This window comes from Schistocerca gregaria, chromosome 3 (assembly GCF_023897955.1).
Source record: "Schistocerca gregaria isolate iqSchGreg1 chromosome 3, iqSchGreg1.2, whole genome shotgun sequence".
Taxonomy (NCBI): Eukaryota; Metazoa; Arthropoda; class Insecta; order Orthoptera; family Acrididae; genus Schistocerca; species Schistocerca gregaria.
The window spans coordinates 426009597-426037276 of NC_064922.1; the positions used below are offsets into that span (position 1 = coordinate 426009597).

The window sequence follows — 27680 nt, forward strand, 5'->3', positions numbered from 1 at the left end:
ACAAACCCTGCCACAATGACCTCGATCCAGGAATCCAGAAGGATCTCCAGTCTCTCCTCAGATCTTTAGCCCCATCCCAGAACCTCTGCCTGGATCCATCTCTCTCCTTGCCACCACCTCTCCTTCTGCTGCTACTTTCTACATGCTTCCTGAAGTCCATAAACCCAACCACCCATTGTGGCCGGTTACTGTGCCTCCACTGAGAGAATCTGTGCTCTCATAGACCAACACCTACAGCCTATTACCTGCAATGTACCCTTGTGTATAAAAGATACCAACCATTTCCTCCACTGACTCACGACAGTTCCTTCACCACACCGTGCCTGCTCATCACTATTGATGCCACCTCCCTTTACACTAACATGCCTAATGCCCATTACCTTACCGCTATTGAACACTACCTTTCCAAATGCCTGACAGATTCCAAACCAACAACTTCCTTCCCGATCATCTTGACCAACTAATCCTCACCCACAATTACTTCTCCTTTGAAGGCATTACCTAAAAACAAATTCAGAGTATGTCTACAGGCACCAGCATGGCACCATCCTATGCTAACTTGTTCATGGACCTTCTAGAGGGATCCTTTCTAAACACCCAAAATCCTAAGCCCTTCTCCTGGTTCAGATTCATTGATGATGTCTTTGTGATTTGGATCGAGGGTGAGGACACCCTGTCCACATTCCTCCAGAATCTCAACACCTTCCCCCATTCACTTCACGTGGTCCTACTCAACACAAAAAGCCACCTTTCTTAATGTTGACCTCCACCTCAAAGATGGCTGCATCAGTACCTCTGTCCATATCAAAGCTACCGAACACCAGCAGTACCTCCACATTGACAGCTGCCACCCATCCCATGCCAAGAACCTAGCCACCTGTGGCTGTCACATCTGCAGTGACAAGTGGTCCCTCTCAAAATATACCAAATGCCTCTCTGAGGACTTTGCAGACCATAATTGCCCTCCCGACCTTTTGCAAAAACAGATCTCCCGTGCCTTATCTTTCCAATCACACACAACTCCCCGCAAAGTCCCGCTGTCCATCCACAGAGGATTGTATCCCTCATGTCTCAGTACCACCCAGGATTGGAGCACCTGAATTACATTCTCCACCAGGGTTTTGACTACCTTTGGTTGTGCCCTGAAATGAGAAATGTCCTACCTACTATCCTTCCCACCCCTTCCCCAGTGATAGCCCAGTGCCCACCGAACGTACACAATATCCTCGTCCATCTCTACACAACCCCTGCTTCCAACCCCTTGCATCATGGCTTATGTCGCTGTAATGGACCTACATGCAAGATCTGTCCCATACATCCTCCCACCACCATCTTCTCCAATCCAGTCACAAACATCACCTATTTCATCAAAGACAGGGCTACCTGTGAAACCAGTCATTTGATATACAAGCTAAGCTGCATCCACTGTTCCGCATTCTATATGGGTGTGACAACCAACAAGCTGTCTGTCCGCATTGACGGCAACCAAAGAACTGTGGCCAAGAAACAATTGGACCATCCTGTTGCTGAGCAAACTTCCCAGCATGGCTTTCTTCATTTCAGTGACTGCTTCACAGCCTGTGTCATCTGAATCTCTCCCACCAACACCAGTTTTTTTTTTTTTTTTAACTGTGCAAGTGGGAACTCTCCCCACAAGTTATTCTACGTTTCTGTAACTCTTATGGCTTCAACCTTCATTAGTCATTGTCCTGACCCACTTAGCTCTTTCCCTGTTCCTATTCCAGCACTACACAGCCCTCTATTCCACCAATGCACCCAGTGTTATTACTTTTCTCCCTTTCCTCTACTCCCCAGCTTCTCTCCCCTGCCCTCTGTCTGACCTCCCGACTGCACCTGGCTGTCCTACACTCCCTTCACCTCTTCCCTGCATGCTCCCTCTATCTGCGCTTCACAGTTCTCCACGTCTACCCTGCTATCTTCCCCTTCCCACCCCAGCCTCCTCCTTACCCCACCTGATTACCTCTCCCACAATGTGCTGCTGCTTGTAGTCTGGCTTCAGCTGCTAAAGACAGTAGTCATCTGTGTGCGAGTAGCACTTTGTGTGTATGTGTCTGTCAGAGCCTGTGTGCGAGTTGCACTTGTGTGTGTGTGTGTGTGTGTGTGTGTGTGTGTGTGTGTGTGTGTGTGTGTGTGTGTGTGTGTGTGTTTTGTCTACTTTCAACAAAGGCGTTGTTGTCCAAATACTCTGATGAGGTGTAAACTATTAACAGGATAAGGGCACGTTGGAGAACATTCTCAAACATTCTGGAATAGAACTGTTACATCAACTCCCACACGTAGTCCATTGGTGCAGTGCCCTCTTTTGTCACCCAAATTTTCGAACTCGCCTCTTGCAGCTCCAGACTGAAACTTGCTTTGTGGATAAGGGCTCTGGGGCTGCCATACAGTTTAACTCTCATTGGGCTGCAGGGGTGGGTTGTGTAGTTATAGTGGCATGCATGCACAAGCAGTGTTCACTTTGAAACATCAAGGCAGTTTAAAACTGTGTGCCAGACTGAGTCTCAAACTGGAAGCATTTGCCTTTAGCCGACTGAGCATTACTCACGACCTGCCGCCATAGCTTTACTTCTGCCACTTGCCTGGTAAGGGTGAAGGTCCTGAGTTTGAGTCTGTCTGATACATAGTACATGTATTCAGTTGAAAAAGACGTACCACATCTTTTACAAACGTCTTTAAAACTTATCGTATAGATTTTGTACCGTTCACAGAACAGGTTCGAATATCCCACCAAGAACATCAATGCACTTTTCAGCTCTAGGGACAACATGTTGTGCTGCTTGTTCAAATGCCTGTGACTGGTTCCTAATCAATCCAGCAGCATTCATGATGCGACGAAGCAGTTCATCTCATTTATTTGCCTTCACTTCATGCGCCTCTGATTTCATCCAACCCTATAAACAGAAATCTAAAGGTGTAAGGTCAGGTGATCTTGGAGGCTATTTAATACACTAATCAATCCATCACTGGTACGCTACACAATGCGGTTTACACGGCACAACTGCGTAAACAACGGGTGATTGTACTACGTATGTCACATGATCATAATACGTTATAGGTTGCAGAGCATAAACATGGCATGTACCTGTGCAGTGTTTGCAAGAAAATCATGTTACGGTCCAGTTGTATTGCGTATACGTTCCTGTTGTGCACATCAATTTTTGCAGAATTAAAGTTCCTCCCTAATGAAGCATTGCAGACCTATGTTCATATAACCAGAATTGTTTATACTATCACTATGTAAAATATTGACCTTTCCTCCCCAAATGCCCTGTGTGTGTATATATATGTGCATGAAATTGAATAGTGTCTTCGTATTTTTAGGGGATTCACATATCTGCAATTATTAAATACATCTTCCTCCTTTGCATTAGGTTTTATAATATAACCCATTTTCTTCCAGGCAAAACAAAGATTCTTGACAAATTACGACGTACCAATGTGCAAGATGGAGAAGCTGGAGGAATTACTCAGCAAATAGGTGCAACAAATGTCCCCATTGATGCAATTAAGGAACAGACCAAACATGTTAAAGGGGTATGTTTGATGTATATTGTAAATATTCTGGAAATTTATGACATCTGCTCGTATTTGTCCATGTGTATAATGGAAATAAAAAATTTCAGTTCTCTGAGACGGAATTGAAGATACCAGGTCTACTCATCATTGATACACCAGGACACGAGTCCTTCAGCAATTTACGAAGTCGTGGTTCCTCACTGTGTGATATAGCAATTCTAGTTGTTGATATCATGCACGGGCTTGAACCACAGACAATTGAATCGATCAATTTGCTGAAAAACAAGAAGACACCATTCATTGTAGCACTAAACAAAATTGACAGGTTAGTGATAATGTTAACTGGGTGAACTTTTTGTAAGATTTTAGACTTACTATAAAAAAAGGTCATGTTGCGTTTGGTTTTCAAGTGGAATTCAATAGAAAGCTGTCTTAGTTAGCAAAGAACGATTCTGTGGTATCTTTGATATAGACAAGTTTTATATAGAAACACATTAAATTAATAGGAAGTGAATGTCTATTGTGTTATTGCTTGTGTGTGTTGACATATATCCCCATCATATTTCTACTTCAGAATGCTCTATAATACTCTGTATTTCTATATGCTCTGACACACTTCATTGTCCATTTGAGTAAGGCTCTTCTCCTGATTCAGGTAACAAACCAGGCAGACAACTGCTCAACAATAGGGTAAATATATGGCAAGTTAGCTGTTCTCTTCCTCTTTACTTGTTCCCTTTCAGCATTTTCCATCTGCTTCTCTCAGCTTTTTCACTCAAAGCATTATAACCACAGAGTCAACATAAGTTATGGCAGGTTCCTTCGTGAGCGTCAGTTCATCACATTTGATTTGTCACTGATGTCTTTTCATTGCATGTTCAGATGATTTTTTGCACACTCAGAAAACCTTTGCTGTTGAAAGTGAATCATTGTACTGTGACAGTTGCCCTTGATCTGTAATAAATGTACCTTATTGCACCTTTGTAAAATACATTCCATAACTGCCCAAAAGTGATAGAAACTAAAGTACTTGTAGCAAAATATTTCAACAATATGTTCTTAAATGTTTACCCCTGCTGCTTTCAAAACTTGGGCCGACATTCATTCATTGTTCAAAATAGCCCTTGTACCCTGGTGACCTCAGGTTTCCTAGGCTGGGGTCTGGCCACAGCCACTGACTGTTTCAAGAATCTGGATACATCAGACCTCCGATTATGTAGCCAGAGGTGGAACAGATTCCCGCCTTGCCGTCTTCAGAAGCCCAAAGCGATCTTAACCTTGATGCAGTACAGGAAAACTTGTACTCCGGGTTACATTTTTACAACTCTGTTGTCTTCTGTTCCAAGTATGTAGCACCATGTAGCATTGTCTATATGGATGCATCCCAGAAAGAGAATGTTCTTTGTTGTTCAGCTGTTTTCCCTGACAGGGTATTTAAAGCATGCATCCTGATCCAATTCACAAACTGTGATGCAGAGTTGCATGGCATTATGACAGCACAGGAGTGGCTCACAAGCATCACAGTGAAAGGTTTCTCATCTGTTCTGACTTGCTCAGTGTGCTACAAGTGGTCCCCCAAATGTATCCAGTAGACCAGTTGATTCAACTCATACTACTCCAAAGTAAGAGTGATTGCAGGTGTGCCGCAGGGGTGTGTCATAGGACCGTTGCTATTCACAATATACATAAATGACCTGGTGGATGACATCGGAAGCTCACTGAGGCTTTTTGCAGATGATGCTGTGGTGTATCGAGAGGTTGCAACAATGGAAAATTGTACTGAAATGCAGGAGGATCTGCAGCGAATTGACGCATGGTGTACGGAATGGCAATTGAATCTCAATGTAGACAAGTGTAATGCGCTGCGAATACATAGAAAGATAGATCCCTTATCATTTAGCTACAAAATAACAGGTCAGCAAATGGAAGCAGTTAATCCCATAAATTATCTGGGAGTACGCATTAGGAGTGATTTAAAATGGAATGGTCATATAAAGTTGATCGTCAGTAAAGCAGATGCCAGACTAAGATTCATTGGAAGAATCCAAAGGAAATGCAATCCGAAAACAAAGGAAGTAGGTTACAGTACGCTTGTTCACCCACTGCTTGAATACTGCTCAGCAGTGTGGGATCCGCACCAGATAGTTGATAGAAGAGATAGAGAAGATCGACCGGAGAGCAGTGCGCTTCGTTACAGGATAATTTAGTAATCGCGAAAGCATTACGGAGATGATAGGTAAACTCCAGTGGAAGACTCTGCAGGAGAGACGCTCAATAACTCGGTACGGGCTTTTGTTAAAGTTTCGAGAACATACCTTCACCAAAGAGTCAAGCAGTATATTGCTCCCTCCTACGTATATGTTGCGAAGAGACCATGAGGATAAAATCGGAGAGATTAGAGCCCACACAGAAGCATACCGACAATCCTTCTTTCCACGAACAATACGAGACTGGAATAGAAGGGTACCCTCCACCACACACCGTCAGGTGGCTTGCGGAGTATGGATGTAGATGTAGATGTAGATACACGATTCCTCACAGCTGCTCCAATGCCGTGGAAAGGTGGTGATCTTTTACTGGGTATGTGGATGCATCGGGATACAGGGAAATGATATGGCCTACAAAGCACCCAAAAAAAGCATGCTGGCATGGTATTGTACATCAGTGTGCTGTCTCTTTGCATACTATCATGTCATTATCCAATGAATACATCGTGCATCAGTGGGAAACTGAATGGTTGGAAGTTGCGGAAACAAACTGCAGTCAATCTAATTGTTCCCACAGGCGTGGCAGACATTGTGCCAATCGCACCAAAGGAAAGAATTGCTGCACACCAGAATGTGCTTAGGACATAATTGTTGAACACACAGTTTGCTCCTCTGACAGGAGGATCCACTACTCAGTGAACTTCGTGGTATGCCACTTTCGGTTTGGGATGTTGTTGTTGTTGTTGTTGTTGTTGTTGTTGTGGTCTTCAGTCCTGAGACTGGTTTGATGCAGCTCTCCATGCTACTCTATCCTGTGCAAGCTTCTTCATCTCTCAGTACATACTGCAGCCTACATCCTTTTGAATCTGCTTAGTGTATTCATCTCTTGGTCTCCCTCTACGATTTTTACCCTCCACGCTGCCCTCCAATACTAAATTGTTGATCCCTTGATGCCTCAGAACATGTCCTACAAACCGATCCCTTCTTCTAGTCAAGTTGTGCCACAAACTTTTTTTCTCCCCAAGCCTATTCAATACCTCCTCATTAGTTACGTGATCTACCCACCTAATCTTCAGCATTCTTCTGTAGCACCACATTTCGAAAGCTTCTATTCTCTTCTTGTCCAAATTATTTTTTATCGTCCATGTTTCACTTCCATACGCGGACACGCTCCATACCAATACTTTCAGAAATGACTTCCTCACACTTAAATCTACACTCCTGGAAATTGAAATAAGAACACCGTGAATTCATTGTCCCAGGAAGGGGAAACTTTATTGACACATTCCTGGGGTCAGATACATCACATGATCACACTGACAGAACCACAGGCACATAGACACAGGCAACAGAGCATGCACAATGTCGGCACTAGTACAGTGTATATCCACCTTTCGCAGCAATGCAGGCTGCTATTCTCCCATGGAGACGATCATAGAGATGCTGGATGTAGTCCTGTAGAACGGCTTGTCATGCCATATCCACCTGGGGCCTCAGTTGGACCAGCGTTCGTGCTGGACGTGCAGACAGCGTGAAACGACACTTCATCCAGTCCCAAACATGCTCAATGGGGGACAGATCCGGAGATCTTGCTGGCCAGGGTAGTTGACTTACACCTTCTAGAGCACGTTGGGTGGCACGGGATACATGCAGACGTGCATTGTCCTGTTGGAACAGCAAGTTCCCTTGCCGGTCTAGGAATGGATTCGATGACGGTTTGGATGTACCGTGCACTATTCAGTGTCCCCTCGACGATCACCAGAGGTGTACGGCCAGTGTAGGAGATCGCTCCCCACACCATGATTCCGGGTGTTGGCCCGGTGTGCCTCGGTCGTATGCAGCCCTGATTGTGGCGCTCACCTGCACGGCGCCAAACACGCATACGACCATCATTGGCACCTAGGCAGAAGCGACTCTCATCGCTGAAGACGACACGTCTCCATTCGTCCCTCCATTCACGCCTGTCGCGACACCACTGGAGGCGGGCTGCACGATGTTGGGGCGTGAGCGGAAGACGGCCTAACGGTGTGCGGGACCGTAGCCCAGCTTCATGGAGACGGTTGCGAATGGTCCTCGCCGATACCCCAGGAGCAACAGTGTCCCTAATTTGCTGGGAAGTGGCGGTGCGGTCCCCTACGGCACTGCGTAGGATCCTACGGTCTTGGCGTGCATCCGTGCGTTGCTGCGGTCCGGTCCCAGGTCGACGGGCACGTGCACCTTCCGCCGACCACTGGCGACAACATCGATGTACTGTGGAGACCTCACGCCCCACCTGTTGAGCAATTCGGCGGTACGTCCACCTGGCCTCCCGCATGCCTACTATACGCCCTCGCTCAAAGTCCGTCAACTGCACATACGGTTCACGTCCACGCTGTTGCGGCATGCTACCAGTGTTAAAGACTGCGATGGAGCTCCGTATGCCACGGCAAACTGGCTGACGCTGACGGCGGCGGTGCACAAATGCTGCGCAGCTAGCGCCATTCGACGGCCAACACCGCGGTTCCTGGTGTGTCCGCTGTGCCGTGCGTGTGATCGTTGCTTGTACAGCCCTCTCGCAGTGTCCGGAGGAAGTATGGTGGGTCTGACACACCGGTGTCAATGTGTTCTTTTTTCCATTTCCAGGAGTGTATATTCGATGTAAACAAATTACTCTTCTTCAGAAATGCTTTCCTTGCCATTGCCAGTCTACATTTTATATCCTCTCTACTTTGACCATCATCTGTTATTTTGCTCCCCAAATAGCAAAACTCCTTTACTACTTTTAGTGTCTGATTCCCTAATCTAATTCCCTCAGCATAACCTGATATAATTTGACTACATTCCATTATCCTCGTTTTGCTTTTGTTGATGTTCATCTTATATCCTCCTTTAAAGACACTATCCATTCCGTTCAAATGCTCTTCAAAGTCGTTTGAGGTTTGCCGATGACATTGTAATTCTGTCAGAGACAGCAAAGTTTTTATTACTTCTTCATGGATTTTAATACCTACTCCAAATTTTTCTTTTGTTTCCTTCACTGCATGCTCAATACTAAAGATTGAATAACATCGGGGATAGGCTACAACCCTGTCACACTCCCTTCCCAACCACTGCTTCTCTTTCATGTCCCTCGACTCTTATAACTGCCATCTGGTTTCTGTACAAATTGTAAATAGCCTTTCGCTCCCTGTATTTTACCCCTGCCTCCTTCAGAATTTGAAAGAGAGTATTCCAGTCAACATTGTCAAAGGCTTTCTCTAAGTCTACAAATGCTAGAAACGTAGGTTTGCCTTTCCTTAATCTAGCTTCTAAACAATTAGCGTTAATATTTTGCAGCTGTGGCCTATTAAACTGATCGTTCAGTAATTTACACACCTGTCAACACCTGATTTCTTTGGGATTGGAATTATTATATTCTTCTTGAAGTCTGAGGGTATTTCGCCTGTTTCATACATCTTGCTCACCAGATGGTAGCGTTTCGTCAGGACGGGCTCTCCCAAGGCCATCAGTAGTTCTAATGGAATGTTGTCTACTACTGGGGCCTTGTTTCGACTCAGATCTTTCAGTGCTCTGTCAAAGTCTTCACGCAGTATCATATTGCCCATTACATCTTCATCTACATCCTCTTCTATTTCCAAAATATTGTCCTCAAGTACATCACCCTTGTATAGACCCTATATATACTCCTTCCACCTTTCTGCTTTCCCTTCTTTACTTAGAACTGGGTTTCCATCTGAGCTCTTGATATTCATACAAGTGATTCTCTTTTCTCCAAAGGTTTCTTTAATTTACGTTACCCCTAGTGAGATATGCCTCTACATCTTTACATTTGTCTTCTAGCCATCCCTGCTTAGACATTTTGCACTTCCTGTCAATCTCATTTTTGAGACATTCGTATTCCTTTTTGTCTGCTTCATTTACTGCATTTTTATATTTTCTCCTTTCATCAATTAAATTCAATATTTCTTCTGTTACACAAGGAGTTCTACTAGCCCTTGTCTTTTTACCTAATTGACCCTCTGCTGCCTTCACTACTTCATCCCTAAAAGCTACCCATTCTTCCTCTACTGTATTTCTTTCCCCCATTCCTGTCAATTGTTTAGATTTGGATTATTTTGGCTAATTGATTCGTATATACTGGCATCAGGTCAGCCCTTGGTTTGGCTGGAGATCTGCCCACCATCTTCACTAACACTGACACAATTGTTACATGGGTTCTGAAATTTGTGAGCTGCTGGACTTTAATGCATGTGGATGCAGCCTTCATGTCACCCCCTCACTCAAGCCCTCCTCTTCCAATGAGAATGGCATGCTGACTTTTCATCAGAGCAGTGATGACCATGATGTTGAGCACTGCCTTCCAAAATAATAATAATCATCATCATCATCATATTTCTTTATAATTACAACTGTGCTGAAATTTTTAACAATAACTACTGTTTGGCTGGAGCCATCACTCCCTGCTAGTTATCAGCTGCACTGCCTGTCCATTAGAATTTGAAGATGATCTCGGAAATGGTTTTTGCTCCGGGTCCATTTGCACCTTGTTACTGAAGGACTGTGCTCTAACGTGTGGTATTCCAGTACCAGAAAAACGCGCTGTTCAGTGGAATGCACCGTTACAACCTCTTCCTTTGGCACGCTAATCTCCTTTCGTGTTTCAGTGGTGGAACTGATCACTCTTAACTGCAGCACATGATTTATAGACACTACTTACTGCAGTTACAGTGCCATTGAACTATTTCAAAACTTCTGTATAACTGCTGTACAAAATTCTTACAGCTCTCAGAATAAACATACTGTTTCTTGCCCTTGTCTGTTGATATTAGTTTTCGAGATGCTTAATTTTGAAATCAGGCACTCCTTTGCTGGATCCCCTGTATCTTTGCCTTGTGTCTCTAATCTTCTTTTAACATCTACAAAGACTCAGGTGGTGATTTCTAGTATCCATAATCATTATGAAATGTTTCGATGCTCTTTGGTAGCTGACATTTCAAAATATAACTGAGAAGCAAACTCACCTTGGCCAGAGTCTGTGCTCAGTAAATGCCATCAGTTGAGCAACAATTTTCATTATCTTCTCTGCTAGTGGTGCCAAATGAAGAATTAAAAATTCCTGTCTATCTTAATTCTACCACTGTCACACATGAATTGCAGGAACTTCCTACTCTTGTATTTGTTATATGGAAATTTCAACTATCACCTCTTTTGACATTTACCATCTTTACTTTCATCTTATCTCTCTGCTTATGTTGCCATTTGATTTTAGCAGGTATCTGTTGTTTGACACCGATGTTCGGTAGATGTTACGTTGAAGCTGAAAACACTATTTACACAAATATATTGATATTACTTCAGTGATAATTCAGTTATGTGTGTCAAACAGTGGAAGATCCCGGATGGAATATAATTGGGAAGGATAAATTGCTACTCACCAAGTAGAGGAAGCATTGAGTCACAGATGGGCATGCTGAAAACCTGAGCAAGCAGAGATAAGGGTGAAGGACTTTGCCCAGTAGCTCAATATTTTTAGCATTCTCATAGTTGGGTCTCATTTTCATCAGTACACTAGTCAATGGAGTGGTGTTAAATAAAAAGACTTGTATCAGGCTATCAAACAACAACAACAAATGGGGTCTCTCACCCAGTGAAGCCATATGATCATTTCATTTTCCTTTTCTTCCTTTTTGCCCCCCCCCCCCTCCCCCCCAAATCTGCAGCTCAATGCCTCCTTGTATTGTGTGACGAAAAGCAATTTATCCTTCCCAATCTCTTGGAACAACTATGTAACTGAAATCCAAATCATTCCATCACTTAACATATTCTGAAACCACAATATTTCATTTACGTTTGACTGAAAGGTAGTCCATGTAGGGGAGTCTGAAATGAATAAAAATACTGTTTTTTTCCCCCTGGCGTATTTGTTGCTCGAACAGTTCACGGGTATACTGCCGGTTCTTAGTGTCCAACTGGTACAATATTTCAGCGATCAGACATGTCGCCATCGTATGGTGCGCTGACAAACTGAGCTCCTAAAGGCGGAAAGCCGATTTAAACCCCCCGCCCCCCCCCCTCCCCCCGGGCCACTTTCTTTACTGTCGGCGCCTGCGTGCCTGCGGTTGCAAAGACGTGGGCGTCGGAATCTGTCGTAGTGCCGATGAGTCGTCTTCATTACATTCAGTGCAAATTCAGACCTCTAAATATTGGGACAGTGTTATAAGGGAGGCTATCAAAATTCGCACCAGGGAAGATCTTACCAACTGAGATTGTGGCTACAATCTCAGCAAGGCTAGGGACCTGGCATTGAATGTAATTTAGAAGACTCTCAGCAAGAAGTATGAACTGGCGACCAGGGCGGACGTATCAAGCACACCGACACTACGACAGATTCCGCCGCCCACATCTTTGCGACTGCCGGCACAATAAAAATACTATTTGAAAAGTTTGAGGCTCTGTACCTCGATGTCGACATATTTGAGGTAAATCATTGCTCCAGAGAACGCATCAGTCGTTGTTCAGTTCAAAACGTGTATGCTAGGGGCAGAAATGGGAAACTCTTCCTTAAATTGCCATTCTTCACCAATGCCTTCCATACTTCCTTCTAGATGATCATTAAATTTTCATTTACATGCAAAGGAATCACACTTACTGGCTCACTGAAATTGTTTTCCAGTATTTTTAATGCTCGGTCATTTTATGTTATTTAAGGGGGCTAAGTATGGTACAACTGGTTTGAAAGTGACGTTTTCCAGTTGTCAAATCTTAATAATATTTGATCTGTCCTGAACAGTTTGATGTATAATTTGTCAGATAATTTCAATTGAAAGTGTAAAATTTATCACTTCAGAATTAATTCATCTTCAAGAAATTATTCACCATCATTTACGATTGGACAGATTCCCATATGGGTGTCGTACCCAATTTGATTTTACTTAATACTCTACAGCATTAGACCTTTACTTAGCCATTGTTTATCATGAATCCCTCACGCAGAACAAAGTCTCAAGTAACTAGAAAAAAGTGCAAGTGACTCCAGTATACTGTGTGTAAAATTTATGTTGACAAACCAGAATAACTCGAAAAATAAGCTTCACACGAAAAAATGTGTTGAATCCAAAGTTGATAATTTTCGAGGGGGGCAACTTTAAAATTTCAAATGGGAACCCCCATTTTTATTGCAGAATCAAATTCTACATAAAAAACTATGTTCATTTTGTCTTAAACATTTGTTTTAATTCTTGGTAGTTGGTGCTGTAATTCAAGAAAATCCATGTTCTCATTTTTTCATGGAAAATGGTTACAGATAAATAAAAAATACTTATTTACTTCGTAAATTTTGATTCGCTAAAACTAAAACTCTCCCTCTCTCCCCATAGGGTGTGGTTTGAGAGAGAGAAATTAGAGTTTTACAAATGCTGACCCAAATATTAATTTTTTTCTGCAGATTCGGATAAGTTTGTTTGTTTCGTGGTCATGAGGCCACACAACTTTTAATTATTTATTTTAATTTAATTATTTTAATATAATTATTAATTTTATTTATCCATAACCATTTTCTACCCAAAAATAAGAACGTGGATTTTCTTGAATTACAGCACCAACTACCAAGAATCAAAACAAATGTTTAAGACAGAATGTACATAGTCTTTTTTATGTAGAATCTGATTCTGCAATAAAAAATGGGGGTTCCCATTTGAAATTTTAAAGTTGCCTCCCGCCTCACCCCCAGGGTCTGGGGTGGTGGGCTTATTTTAGCACCAGCAGATGCCCCCCTCGAAAATAATCAACTTTGGATTCTACACATTTTTTTCATGTGAAGCTTATTTTTCGAGTTATTCTGGTTTATCAAGTTAAAATTTACACCCTGTATAAGAAGAGTAGAACAGCAGATCCCCACACTTACAGATCAATATCCTTAACTTCCATTTGCTGCAGCGCAGTGGTTAGCACACTGGACTCGCATTCGGAAGGACGATGGTTCAGTCCCGCGTCCGGCCATCCCGATTTAGGTTTTCCGTGATTTCCCTAAATCGCTCCAGGCAAATACCGGGATGGTTCCTTCGAAAGGGCACGGCCGACTTCCTTCCCCATCTTTCCCTAACCCTATGAGACCGATAACCTCGCTGTTTGGTCTCTTCTCCCAAACAACCAACCAACCAACCATTTGCTGCAGAGTTGTTGAATACATACTCAGTTCAAATATAATAAACTTTCTTCAGACTTATGCTGACAAATCAGCAAGGTTTTGGAAAGCACCGCTCATGCGAACCTCAGCTTGCCATTTTCTCACATCATATACTGCGAACTATGGATGAAGTACAACAGGCAGATGTCATATTTCTAGATTTCTTCAAGGCATTTGTCACGGCGCCCTATTGCAGGCTGTTAATGAAGGTACGAGCATACGGAATAAGTTCACAGATATGTGAGTGGCTCTGAGACATTTTAGGTAATACAACCCAGTACATTGCCCTTGATGGTGGGTGTTCATCAGACTCAAGAACATTGTCAGGAGTGCCCCAGGGAAGTGTGATAGGACCACTGCTGTTCTCTGATGTGGTGTACTGTAAGATATTGAAGTTGAGTGTTCTGTAGAAAGATAAAAGACGTCTTGGACAAAATTTCTAGTTGGTGTAATGAATGGTAGCTAGCTCTAAACGTGAAAAAATGTAAGTTAACGAGGATGAGTAAGAAGAACGAGCCTTTTATTTCTGGATACAGTAGTGCTAGTGTCCTACTTGACACAGCCAAGTCATTTAAATATCTGGACATAACACTGAAAGCGATACGAAATGGAATGAGCGTGTGAGAACTGTGGTAGGGCAGGCGAGTGATAGATTTCAATTTATTGAGAGAATTTTAGAAAAGAGGATTCACCTTTAATGGAGACTGCATATAGGATGCTGGCGCACCTATTCTTGAGTGCTGCTCAAGTTTTTGGGATACATAGCAGGCCAGATTGAAGAAAGACATTGAAGCAATTCCAAGGCGGGCTGCTAGATTTATTACTGGTAGATTTGAACAACACGTAAGCGTTACGGAGATGCTTTGGGGTCTCGGATGGAAATCTCTGAAGAGAAGGAGACATTCTTTTTGAGATATACCATTGAGAAAATTTAGAGAACTGGCTTTGGAAACTGACTGCCCCACAGTTCTGCTGTTAACCAACAACATTACGCATAGGGGCCACAAAGATAAGATACGAAAAATTAGGGCTTACACGGAGGCAGATGGGTAGTCATTTTTCCCTTGCTCTATTTGCGAGTGGAACAGGAAGTGAAGTGGTTGGAAATTGTATAGGGTACCCTCTGCTACGCCCCGCACAGGTAGATGTAGCTGTATTAGTAAAAATGTAATAAAATCCTGTTGTTCTGCATTGATTTAGATAATTATCTCTATCTTTGGAAGTAGTCAATCTAGAAGGCTATGGTTTTCAGCTATTCATTCCATCATTTTATGTTCATGTTATGTGGTTGGATGCACTGTGTAAAAAGAAGTGTCAGTATTCCATATACATTTAGTGCTTTCTAAGTGTTGCGTTGTAAAGGTAATAGATAAACTCTAAATCCTAATGGAATATATGCAGCTAAAAACATTAACTCCAACATTATTATGCAACAGCAATAAGATACAACATATGACCTACATTCTTCCACAGGTCATGGACTGATCGTACCACCTAACATGATCTTTGTCCACTGGGTGCCGATTGACGGCACAAGTACTGTTAAGCTCAGGCAAAGGTACAAAGGAACGATTTAGGCACAAAAACAGCATACCATCTGCAGTGATGGGAGCTATTAAACCAGTGTATAGAGATTTAGCTCATCATGATCTTCTTTCAGAGTGTCTCCGTGGTTGAACCCAAAACTTGAATGAATCTTTCAGTAATGTCATTTGGACCTGCATATCAAGAAAATATGCTTGTAGAAATGAAAACTTATACGTGACACATTCACATTTGCAAATAATGACATCCATCAGCTTTATAATGGAATGATGACAATGAAAATTTGTGATGGGCAGGAGCTCGAAACTGCATTTCCCTCTACCTATGAATGTGGTCGCCTTGTCGTTAGGCTGTCTGAGCATGACTCGCGTCCAGACCCCAACTTCCATATATCGTCAACCTGCACTCGTACATTCATTACATATACTTCCATACAGGGGAGACACTTTACTTCAAAGTTGCTTGCCCAGTGTCTGCCAGATAAATATGATATTGCAGTGCCTGTGTTGTTCATAAGTATGATTGAAAGTTCCTTTGGACATGCAAGTATGTTATCCAATACTTCCAAAAAATTTCAGGTCTCTATCTGTCAGTTTCTGGAATAATGGGTCATTAATATTGCAGTTTTAACAGTGTAGATATGCGGCATATGTACTCCCCTTAAGGGGGCTGGCAGGTGATCAGTTACTGATGTTTCTCGATATTATAAAAGGTCCTCTTGATAAGTAAGTATTCTTGTTCTTCTGTTGTGAATTTCACAATATACCAGGTCACAAATTAATTAGTTGCCTTGCCCATCCAGTCGTTGATTTACATTTCATGGTCAACAATGTGATCTGAAAACTGTAACTGTTTTCTCCTCCTCCTCCTCCTCCTCCTCCTGCCCCCCTCCCCCCCTCCCCCCCTCCTCCTCCCGATTCTTTTAAGAAATTAAGAAACCTAAATGATTTTATAAATAAAACAATTTTGGATCTCTCTCTCTCTCTCTCTCTCTCTCTCTCCCCTCTGCTATAATTAATGCTTTGAATAGGGGAAAAAAGAATTAAGATTTTGTTCACTCCCTTCTGTACTCTAGTCTGGTGGAATAAACCACCTCCTATTCTTCTGCACATTTTGACCATTTCGTTTTCTAACATTTCTATAAAGAATTTCAAATAGCAAAGGCTGAACCACATGTATGATAGGCACTGGTGAAATCATTTTTACAGGGTTTTGTAATTTGAAAAGTAGTAAGCTGATCACCTCTGAAACTGTTTTGAAGCAGGACTGGTATACAGAATACCTTCTGGTGTTTTTCAAAATTACAACACACAAAAAGAATAGTCCAAATGATTTCATACTATGAGAATTTGTGGAACAATGTTGTAGCAAAAAGTTATATGATAAATGTAAAGGCCTGACATACTCCTTTGTATGCTTGGAATAGTCATTGTTTGGATACACTTGGCCATTGGTAAATTTTCTGGTAATGTGTAAGCAAGTATCAGTATGCTTTAGTGATTTCAGAACACATCATAATGGCCTGTGAATGAGAGTGAATAGGCTAGAAGATTTAGTCTCAGAGAAATGGGTTTGTCGTACCATGACTTTCATACAGTGTGTGTTGTTAAAACAGTGATACATGGATTGAACCATGGGGTAGAAAGTAGACATCTATATTTGTTGCTGTGGCACTGCTTCTCTGAGTGGCAAAATGTAGCATTTTGAGACAAGAACATCATCAGCCTGTCATACAGTGATAGCTGTTATTTAAAAACTATTTCTGTGATGACTGAAGTTGACGACCTTCATTGATGAACAGCATAACGAACACCAGGCATGATTGTTTCAGGTGTGTTGGATGCAATGTGCAGTTTTGCCTCGTCTGTTTTGTCATATCAACAGAAACCTTATATCAGGGAGGCTTTAGTCTGAGGTGATGTTCTTTCCTCATGCAGCTCCATAAGAGATATTTCAGAAGTATCGTGTGCTACCATATGTAGGATGGGATATACAGGAATTGTTTGATCCTGCTTTTCTGGTATCCAAGTCCATCTGAAAAGTTACCCATGCTACATCTCTGTAATGTGGTTTGGCATCCATCAGTTATAATTGTTGTCTAGTGGACTAGCAGACTAGCATACAAGCCATGAGGAGCGATGTTCAAAGGAATATACCCAGGCTCTCTGTGTTTTTGTGCGCTCCAAATTTTAATCCCTGATGGCATCATGTAGGGGATTCATACAATACTAGATTCTAGTTAATTTCATCTGTTTCCTTCTTAGTGTTGCTATTTTCATTCAGATTTATGTGTTTATGATATGTGAATGTGACGTTTAATTTTCCGAGTGCTTTGAATCAGGAGTTTTAAGAAAAAAATGTTCTTTGCTGGCAGTTCTCATCCCTGTTTTAGTTGGAACTGCATGTAATGTGTTTCATTAAATGTAACTGACACCAACTGTACACTTTCTTGTATATAGCCCTCCAATTCCCATATTGTATCACACTATTTTAATTTTATTGTGGTTCCTTTCAGGTTGTATGACTGGCAGACAATGAACAGAAAGGATGTGCGGGACATCATCAAGGGCCAAGCTGCAAATACGCAACTGGAATTTGAGCAGAGGACTAAAGAAGTCATTGTCCAGTTTGCCGAACAGGTTTGTTGGTGCTTCATACTATTCTGCAGAAGGGTGGCATCAATTTAGATTTTCTGGCAGTATCTACACCAGTGAATGAGAACACAATTTCGCACAGTGAGATAGAATGCTGCCTGGTGTTGTGGTCACATGACACAGGAAGGAAAATATATAGTTATGCAGCGGAATCATGCTAGTAATGATGCAGGCCACAACTGGGGAAATCCACAGACATAAGCAAATTTGACAAAATGCAAATTGTTAAGACACATGCACCTGAGAACAAGCTTCTCAGAAGTGATGGAGGTGGCTGTAGCTGTTCATGTGCTGCTGTGGGGCGTATGTGGAAAGGTTTGAATGTCAGTGAAACCAAGAGTAATCAAAAAGTTGTTGGATGTCAATATTTTGTCAAGGAACATTGTGGTTGGAGAGTGGCCTGCTCTATAAAGCAGGAAAGGTGGCGATCTATGACACATCTGAGAGTGTACATTACTGGTGGACATTGTTGAACATGGGGTTTCACTGCATACAATCTCTCTTTTTCCTATGTTGACAACATTGTCAGTTAAAATTACAGTGGACGTGGGTCATTGAGATCGCACCAGTCAGTGGAAACAAGTTGCCTGGTCAGATTAGTAATGTTTGTTTTTACGCTGGGTGGATGTAGTGTCCAAATGCATTGTCATCGAGGTGAGTGGCTGCTTGAAACATGCACCACTCCATGGACACAGGGCAGTAGGAACAGTGTTGTGCTGTGGATGTATTCACCTGAGCTTCTGTGGACCTGGCAATTATTAGCAGGCACACAGGTCTGTGGCTATTTAAATGCTAACAACTTGCCTAGGATGACGTAGAATTTCGGGCCGCAAGAGCACAAAGAACAATCAGATGGAGCAAAAGGTGGTCAGAACAGGTGGTTTTAGACTTGTTAAAATGCTGCATTAGCTCCAAGAAAGTATTGGAATCCTATAGGGGTGTTTCTAAAAACATAAAAGTGCATTTTCCCCATATCAAATCCATCTGATGGATTGAAGACAAAGGTCTAGATGTGGGTTTTAAGCAGTTTCCCACATCTGGTTAGATGAATACTGGGCTGGTACTCATGTACTACCTCAATTACTCGTTTCAAAGATATTCTCTTACTTTGATGAGGTACACACATTCTGTCCTAAGGGGGGAAATGATACGAATGGCATTCAGCCACCCTCTCTCACTAACATTACCACATCCAGAACAATATGCCAACCCTGTGATACACAGGATAAGGCCAGAAAGGGAAGGTACCAGGTTACCAATAACTATGTACTCAGACAGGGCTGTAATAAGACAACTCCTGAAAACATCTTGACAGTGTGCTCTTCTTTTTTTCTAGTCTGTACAATAGAAACACAGATACCAATCCTTCACTCCAGTTGAGTACTACTGGAGGAAGACAGGTGAATTTTTTTTTTCCAACAACACTGAGGGATGTAACTGTCCTTCCCCTGTATAGGACTTTGAATTTGACATTTGAGGCTCACAAGAATACTGCTAGATGCAATGAAATCCATGCAGTTTGTTGCAGCATCTAAGAAATGAGACTGTAACAGTTTCTTCGTAGATCCTAAGGAATGTTCATTGTGCTGCTGGCCAAGGCCGTGGAGTGTGCAGTCAACATCTGGATTTCTTAGAATCAGGAAGCTACTCAATTACTTTCAGTGTTGGTTCAGGAGCTATCACTTGCTATTGACAACTTACTGTTGCTGGAAACAGTAATTCACACCGATATCTTACAGGTATATTTTTTGATCATTAGAAGGCATATAACACTTGGGAAGCAAAACATCCCCACACAGTTACACAAAAAGGGCTTCGAGAAGCAACTTCCCACGCTTCCAGTACTCTTATAGTCCTTTCTTTTGATATAATTTTTCAGGTATCAAGATGGTGACACTTTATGAAGTACGTATGAGCAAGAGAATGGGAGAGACTCGAGGATCAGTTTTAAATATTACAAATGTAATTTGCTGTTGTCTGCCTCCCTTTCAGCATTGCAACAGACATGTGTTAGTTGCAGGTGGTGATAATGTGGTTGGAGTAATGAGAAAAAACTACCATTTATAAATTGAGTGTGTGTTGCCTAATCATTCTTACAACCTCATTGGCCAATTGGTACTTCCAGTGAGCCACATAGTTCTCAGTTTCAAGGAAGTTGTGAGGGCTTCTGGAACTCACTTTTGACAAGAAGTGGACAAAGTTGCCACCACTACACCTTTTTAGGGTCGAAGATCTGAAGACATTAAATACCCTTGCAGTGCTCTACTTACAGGTCTTGGACACCTTTATAGTACTGTTTCATGCAATCTCAACTGAATTAAAACACCAAATTTCCAGGTCTGCTGTACCAGCATAGCTAAAGATTATTAATGTTGCCTGTTACGAGGTGGTTTGGCTGCACTAATGCAGTCTTACCTCTGTGCCAAGGATTGTGAGCTGCCATTAATGAACTGGCTACGACTCCACAGGGTGTATCAATCAAGTCATGTGTATTCCAATAATTAAACATCTTCCTGTAGAAATGGATTTTTCAAATTATCAATCTGCAAAAATGCCAGTAATGATCTGCACAAAACACGAGCTAATGATACTTCGAGTCATCCAAATATCATGCCTTATATAGGAGTGGAGCCAACTTTAATAAATTATAAAACAAAAAATTATTTTACATTTCCATTTGCAAAGAAAGCATGGAGCTCTCTATTTTTTGTTCAGACTATCCTTTTATTCTGGCATCACAGTTGTCACCCCCCCCCCCCCCCCCCCCCCCCAAAGGGGGCTCATCACTCTTTGGTGGGTTCGTGCTTGGCTTCCACGGGGCCCCAGCCTTTGCAGCATTTTTTCCCTTCTGTGCTGCATGTCTATCCTCTTGCTATTCTTTTTTCCCTCCCTTGGGGAACATGTCTGGGATGTCATTGGGAATGTTCTGCATTGTCTGTTGCTGAGGTATGAAGTCTTGTCTTTTGTTTTTTGCTCTCTTTTCTTTTCTTTGTTTCCCTACTCCTATTGTTCCTCTGCTTTGGCGTTTGAGGTCCTCTTTTTTTTGTCTTCCTCCCTGTGCACTCATGGAGGCTGGCACATGCATCCGATGCATAACAGGCAACTGGGTAACGCGTAATTCAGAGTCATAGGTTGACAGGTAGGGTTCGCCCGCATCCCCTCGTACAGGCCAGGCCCAGGGAGGGGTGATTGCCTCAGCTGCAACCTTCCCAAATTGCCGATTGGTTCCTCTGTCAGGTGCTCGGGAGGTGTGACCTGAGGTGTTAACAATCACCTAAGGCAGGTGCGCCCTCTTGTGAAGGGAGCCCCCCACTTGGAAGGAGCCCGTCATTGGAGACACTGGAAGTCATGGGGGATTTTCTCACAGTGAGTCACTCATCTTCTCAATATACAACTATGAAACATAAACATTATGAGGCTAATGATTCCAAGACCATTCCCACTGCACCTTGGTTCCTCGTGGTCTCATGTACTGAAGATGGTCAGTCCTTCACCATGGTCAATCCCTTTATTATTCAGAAAGGTGTTGATGCAATTGCCAGCCCTGTGAAATTCTGTTCTCTTTTACAGAATGGCACTTTACTTTTGGAGACTGCTTCTGATTCTCAAGCAGAAAAACTGCTTGCTGCCTTGCTTCTCCATGACCACCCTGTTCGTGTCGAGGCTCATAGAACTTTGAATTCTTCCCATGGTGTAATTCACACAAGGCTGCTCGATGGTCTAACTGAGGTTGAAATCCAGTCTTTCCTCTCTAAACAGGGTGTTATATCTGTCCATTGTGTAATGAAACTGGTAGATTCCTCCTTAGTGCCCACCCACACTCATTTCCTCACCTTTGATAGAGTGGTGCTGCCATCAGAGATCAAAGCAAGCTATTAAATTATCACGGTCTGGCTGTATATTCCAAACCCAATGCACTGCTACCAGTGTCATCATTTCAACCACACTAGAATGTCTTGTTAACACCAACCTGTGGTAGGGATGCACACAAGGGCGATTGTCCATCTCCTTCTCCCCACTGTATCGACTGCAATGGCGGCCATGCCGCCTCCTCTCAGGATTTTCCTGTGTATTTTGATGAGCGAGCTGTCAAAGAGATCCGGATAAAGGAAAAAGTGCATTACCCAGTAGCTCGCAAGCTACTGACTAATCCCAAACCCTGTGTTCTCCCGCCTGGCACCTGTAGTTCTGTTCCTGTTACCCCTCGCTCCATGAAGAACGTGACTACACAGACATGTGACCTCAAATTCAGCTCTGAGGTTGTGAAATCGCACAGTGTCATCAAGGTAGCATCACCATCCCCCCTGTCCAGCTGTGCAATAAACTGTCAAACTCTCGCCTCAAGGGGCGAAGCCACCAGCTAAACTACCAGCGATCTGGAAATGACAGAAGGAGAACTCCTGTGAAGACTTCTTCCATACCTCCAGCCAAACAACAGCTGAGTCTTCCTCTAACCGGAAAGGCTCGAAGAAATCCACCAAAGGCAAACTGTGTTCTCCTTCGCTGACTCAAAGGTCCTCTTAGCCAGTGTCTCCCTGTGATACATTAGTCCGGCTGGCATCTGTATAGACGGTGAGTACCACCAACCGTTTTTCAGTGTTGGACTCCACAGGCTAAGCACACAAGCAAGCCGATGCTTCTGTGCACGCTATGGAGCAGGATAATCCTGCTTCTGTGCCCTGTAGTAGCGACTTTACGCCAGCTGTCAATCGGCAGCCGCTGAGTTGACACACCTACACCTCTTTCTCATCATGGCTATCCTCCAGAGAAACATTCATGGCCTTTGGTCCCACAAAGAGGATTTTTGGCTGCTTTTAGCATCACAACATCCCCTTATACTCTTCCTTCAGGAAACGAAATTGCGCCCTCATGACCCCTTTGAGCTTTCACATGACTTACTGATTCGTGTTGAACTTTCCCCTGAGGTCGGCATTCCATTCCACAGGGGTTGTCCTGCTGCTCATACAGGATGACATTCATAGTCAACCCATTTCCCTGACTACCTATGTTAAAGCTGTTGCAGTTTGAGTTTTCCTTCCCCACCTGAATTTTTTGCTCTGTACTGTTTATCTCCTTATGTCCTTCCATCATTCGATGTCACCAGGGCAGACTTCCTTCAGCTTGTTGGACAGCTGCCTCCCCCATATTTGTTACTCGGTGAGTGCTATGCGCATTATCCCCTTTGGGTTCTCCCAGGACCTGTCAGAGTGGTGCCCTATTGGCTGACGTTCTTAACCAACTTAGCTTCTTCTGCCTTAACACTGGAGCACCCACTTTCCTTTCCGACTGCTCGCACACCTATTCCCATTTGGACCTATCCTTCTGCTGTGCCCAGCTTGCCCATTGTCTTGAGTGATCTGTTCTTTCTGACACTTACTTGAGTGCCCATTTACCACATGCTATCCGTTTTTCTGACCCCTACCCCATCCAGGTGCACGCCCAAGTAGCAGCTTACTAAGGCTGACTGGCAGCTTTACTTCTCCTTGGCAACCTTTGAAGAACAAGATTTCCCCAGTTGTGATGCCCAGGTGGAATATGTCTCAAACATTATCCTTACTGCTGCAGAATGTTCCATTCCTCACACTTCCTCTTTACCTCGTCGTGTCGCAGACCCTTGGTGAACTGAGGCATGCTGTGATGCAATTCGCTCATGGAGACGTGCTCTCTGCATTTTCAGCTGTCATCCTATGACAGCCAACTGCATTCATTATAAACAAATGCATGCAAAATGACATCGTGCTCTTCAGGATAGCAAAAGAGCTAGCTGGATTTCATTCACTAGTTCTTTTAACAGTTCCATCCCTTCCTTTATCGTATGGGTCAACCTCCGATGGCTCTCTGGGACCGAGATCCAATCCCCAATTTCCGGCCTGGCAATAGCAGATGAGTTGTTGTGGAACCTATTGCTATCTCAAATACCTTGGGCCACCATTTCTTGAAAGTTTTGAGCTCTTCCTTCACTCTTCCCTCTGTCACCCTGTCTTCCTCCATTGGAAACAAGAGGAGGAGGCTCGGACGATACCCCTCTCCTCTCCAAATTGTGAGTGCTACAATGCTGCCTGTACTATGAGGGAGCTAGATCATGCTCTCAGTTCAACCTAATCCTCCATCTTAGGGCCAGACGCTATCCACATTCAGATGTTGCAGTACCTATCTCTTGTGGGCAAGCACTTTCTGCTTAATGTGTACAACTGCATCTGGGCAGAGGGCACATTTCACGGGCGCTGGCGTGAAGCCACCATCATAACCGTACCTAAGTCCAGTAAGGACAAAAACCTTCCTTCTAGCTACAGCCCCTTCTCTCTTCCCAGCTTCATTTGCAAGGCGAGGGAACGTGTGATTCATGCCCAGCTGGTACTGGTGGCTTGAGTCTTGCAATTTACTGACGAATGCACAGTGTGGATGTAGAGGTTGGCATTCAGCAGTTGACCATCTCATTACTTTGTCTACCCATGTCATGAATGGTTTTCTGTGGAAATCCCAGGCTGGCCGTGTTTTTCGATTTTGAGAAGGCCTAAGACACCTGCTGGAGAACTGGTATCCTCCATACCCTTTACACGTGGGGTTTCGGTGGCTGCTTGCCCTGTTCCCCTCAAGCATTTTTAAAAGATCGAGTATACAAGGTGCTTGTGGGTTCTGCCTTGTCGGACCCTTTCATCAAGGAAAACAGTGTGTTTAAGGGTTCCGTCCTGAGTGTCATCCTCTTTGCTATCTCCATTAACCCTATAATGGTGTGTCTCCTGTCAGGCATCTTCAGCTCCCTTTTTGATGACGATTTTGCCATCTATTGCAGTTCTCTACGGATGTGTCTCACTGAGTGGCGTCTTCAGTGATGCTGATGCCTTGATCATCTTTACTCCTGGAGCATCGACAATGGCTTTCGCTTTTCCACTGACAAAACCGTCTGTGTAAATTTCTGGTGATGCTACTGGTTTTTCTCCCACCACCTTTACATCTTGGGCCTGTTGTTCTTCCATTTGTTGAAACTATGAAATTCCTGGGGCTTATGCTCGATAGGAAACACTCTTGGCCCTCCTATGTGTCATACCTGTCAGCCTGCTGTACATGGTTCCTCAGTGTCCTAACTCGATAGTATTTTCTGGGGTACCGATTGAACCACACTCATTTGTTTGTACCGGTCTCTTGTCTGTCCGAAACTTGACTATGATTGCTTTGTTTATGCATCTGCACACCCACCCCTCTTATGCTGTATCAATGCTATCCACCATTGTGGCATCTGTTTGGCCACAGCTGCCTTTTACACCAGTCCAGTTGAGAGCCTGTATGCTGAAGCTGCTGAACTATCACTGTCCAACTGCCATGACTTTCTCCTCAGCAGGTTGCATGCCATTTGTCTGCCATGCATGGCCATGCATCCCATGCCTTCTCCTTCGATGACTCTTTTGATTGCCAGTATGGGGCACGTCCCTCTTCTCGGTTACCTTATGGAATCCGCTTTCGGCACTTGATATGGCAGGTTAACTTCACACTACATGCAACTTTCCTGGTTTGTGTGAACTTCACCTCCTTGGCTACATGAAGCGCCCCAAGTTAACAATGGTATTCATTCGCTTCCTAAGTACACTACTCCGGCCTCGGTCTATCACCTTCATTTTCACGAACTTCACACGGAACTTTGCAATAGTACCTTGTATACACTGGTGGCTTTCCCACTGACTGTGGAGTCAGATGTGCCTTCGTCATTGGCACCAGTATTGGCTTCCGGCACACTGCTCAGTATTTACAGCCGAGCACTTCGCCTTGTATCAGGCCATGGAGTACATCTGGCGACACAACCTTTTCAATTGTGTCCTCTGCTCAGACTCACTCAGTGCCCCTTAAAGTGTGTGTGCCCATCCCTTACTGCAGCGGGTCCAGGAAAATTGTCACTTATTCACTCTTGGTGGAGCCAGTGTGATGTTTCTGTTGGTTCCTAGCCATGTTGGTGTGCCAGGAAATGAGGCTGATGATGATGCTGCTGCTGATGATGCTGCTGCCAAGGCTGCAGTCCTCGTACCTCAGCCTGCGAGTACCTGTGTTACCTCCAATGATTTGTCTGTCTCCGCCTGTCAGGAGGTGGTGGTGGTGGTGGTGGCCCTTTGGCATCGCCAATGGTCCTCCCTTCATGGGAATAAGCTCCGGCTTGTTAAGCCTTTCCCACTGGCTTGGACGACCTCCTCTTGGCCCTCCTGCCGGGAGGAGGTCATTTTAATTAGGTTGCGTTTTGGGCACTGCCTTTTTGAACCATCATCATTTGCTACATGGCACTGCCCCACCACGGTGTACACATTGCGCCCAAGTTTTAACTGTCCACCACTTCATGATGGAATGCCCATTTTTTAACTGTTTATGTTCCCACTTGGGTTTGCCGTCTGATTTGTATTCCATTTGAGCAAATGAAACACAAGCTGTCGACTCCGTTTTACTTTTTATCTGCCAAAGCAATATGGCAAAGGCCACTAAATTTTAGTTTTGGAGCTCTGTTTCTATATGGTGTCTTTTTCAGCCCTTTTTCGGCGTGCCTGTTCTTAGTTGTCTTCTGTTATGTCAATTGGGACTGACGTATAGTCGTTTTTTAACTCCTCTCTGTCTTTGTATTCCCTAGTTTTGACTCGGGCAGATATGACCCCTAGTTGTTTTTGTGCCCTAAAGCAAAACAAAACCTAAACCAGTTGTATGCCTGTCTACACTTACAATCATTCTCAGATAGTATTCTTAATGATTTTTTAAAAGAAAGAAAGGGTGAGGTACTCTTGTTCTTGAGAAAATTGGAGCAGATGAAGTCATTCAAATTATGAAATCACTTGGCCTCTTCAAAACATTTAAGTGTGTTGCAAGCTGTCTAGTGCCTGTGCCCAACAGAGAAACCAGTCCAGTCCATTTAGCACCGCATCTTCCAACTATAGCATATAGGGAAGGAGGTGATGCTATGCTGGGTTTGAGGGTGTACAAAATGTAAGGGAAATGCATGGACACATACAGCAGCCTAGGAGGCATTCACAACATCTTTAGTAACGCAGTGTGCCATCCCCCTTGTCCAGTTTCCTCATTGAGATGGTCATCACTGAATCAGTGGGAAGAGAAATGGTTGGAAGTGAGGGATAATAAGCTGGAGTTGATGGAACTTGCTACATGGCTTTAGTGGTAATCCTTGCAGCTACAAAGGTGACATGACATGCTCCTAGTGTACTCAAAAATTGGTTACTGGTGTGTGATGCATAGATTTGTTCTTTGGCCATTCATTACCTGTGGTTTATGAAAATATGTATGCTACACTTTAGAAGACTGTGACCAATTTGCACATCAGTGGAGAGTCCATAATTAGGCTAGGGATTGTTCTCTGCTGTAGGAAATGACACACAGGCTATCAGTCATAGCCAGACTTTTCAGATGGCATTGGTAAGGAACAGGCAGCATGGTTCACAAGTTGGTTTGATGAACCAACCCTATTACTTTCTAACATTTTTCGAGTTATTTATAGCAGTTTTGTGCACTTTGTTACACAATTTTACTTAGTTATGTGCAACTATTTGTTCATCTGCAACAATTTGTCCACCTACAGCATCCAGTAGA

General features: G+C 43.3%; 1 protein-coding gene across 3 annotated transcripts in view; it reads left to right on the plus strand.

Annotated features, from left to right (window-relative positions):
- LOC126356206 (eukaryotic translation initiation factor 5B) overlaps positions 1-27680 on the plus strand; it is a 406256-nt gene that overhangs the window by 140565 nt on the left and 238011 nt on the right. For all 3 annotated transcript variants that reach the window (XM_050007014.1, XM_050007012.1, XM_050007013.1), the window contains exons 10-12: positions 3422-3555; positions 3645-3862; positions 17969-18092. In XM_050007014.1, coding sequence (XP_049862971.1) covers positions 3422-3555; positions 3645-3862; positions 17969-18092 — 476 coding nt within the window. The remainder of the gene's footprint in view (positions 1-3421; positions 3556-3644; positions 3863-17968; positions 18093-27680) is intronic.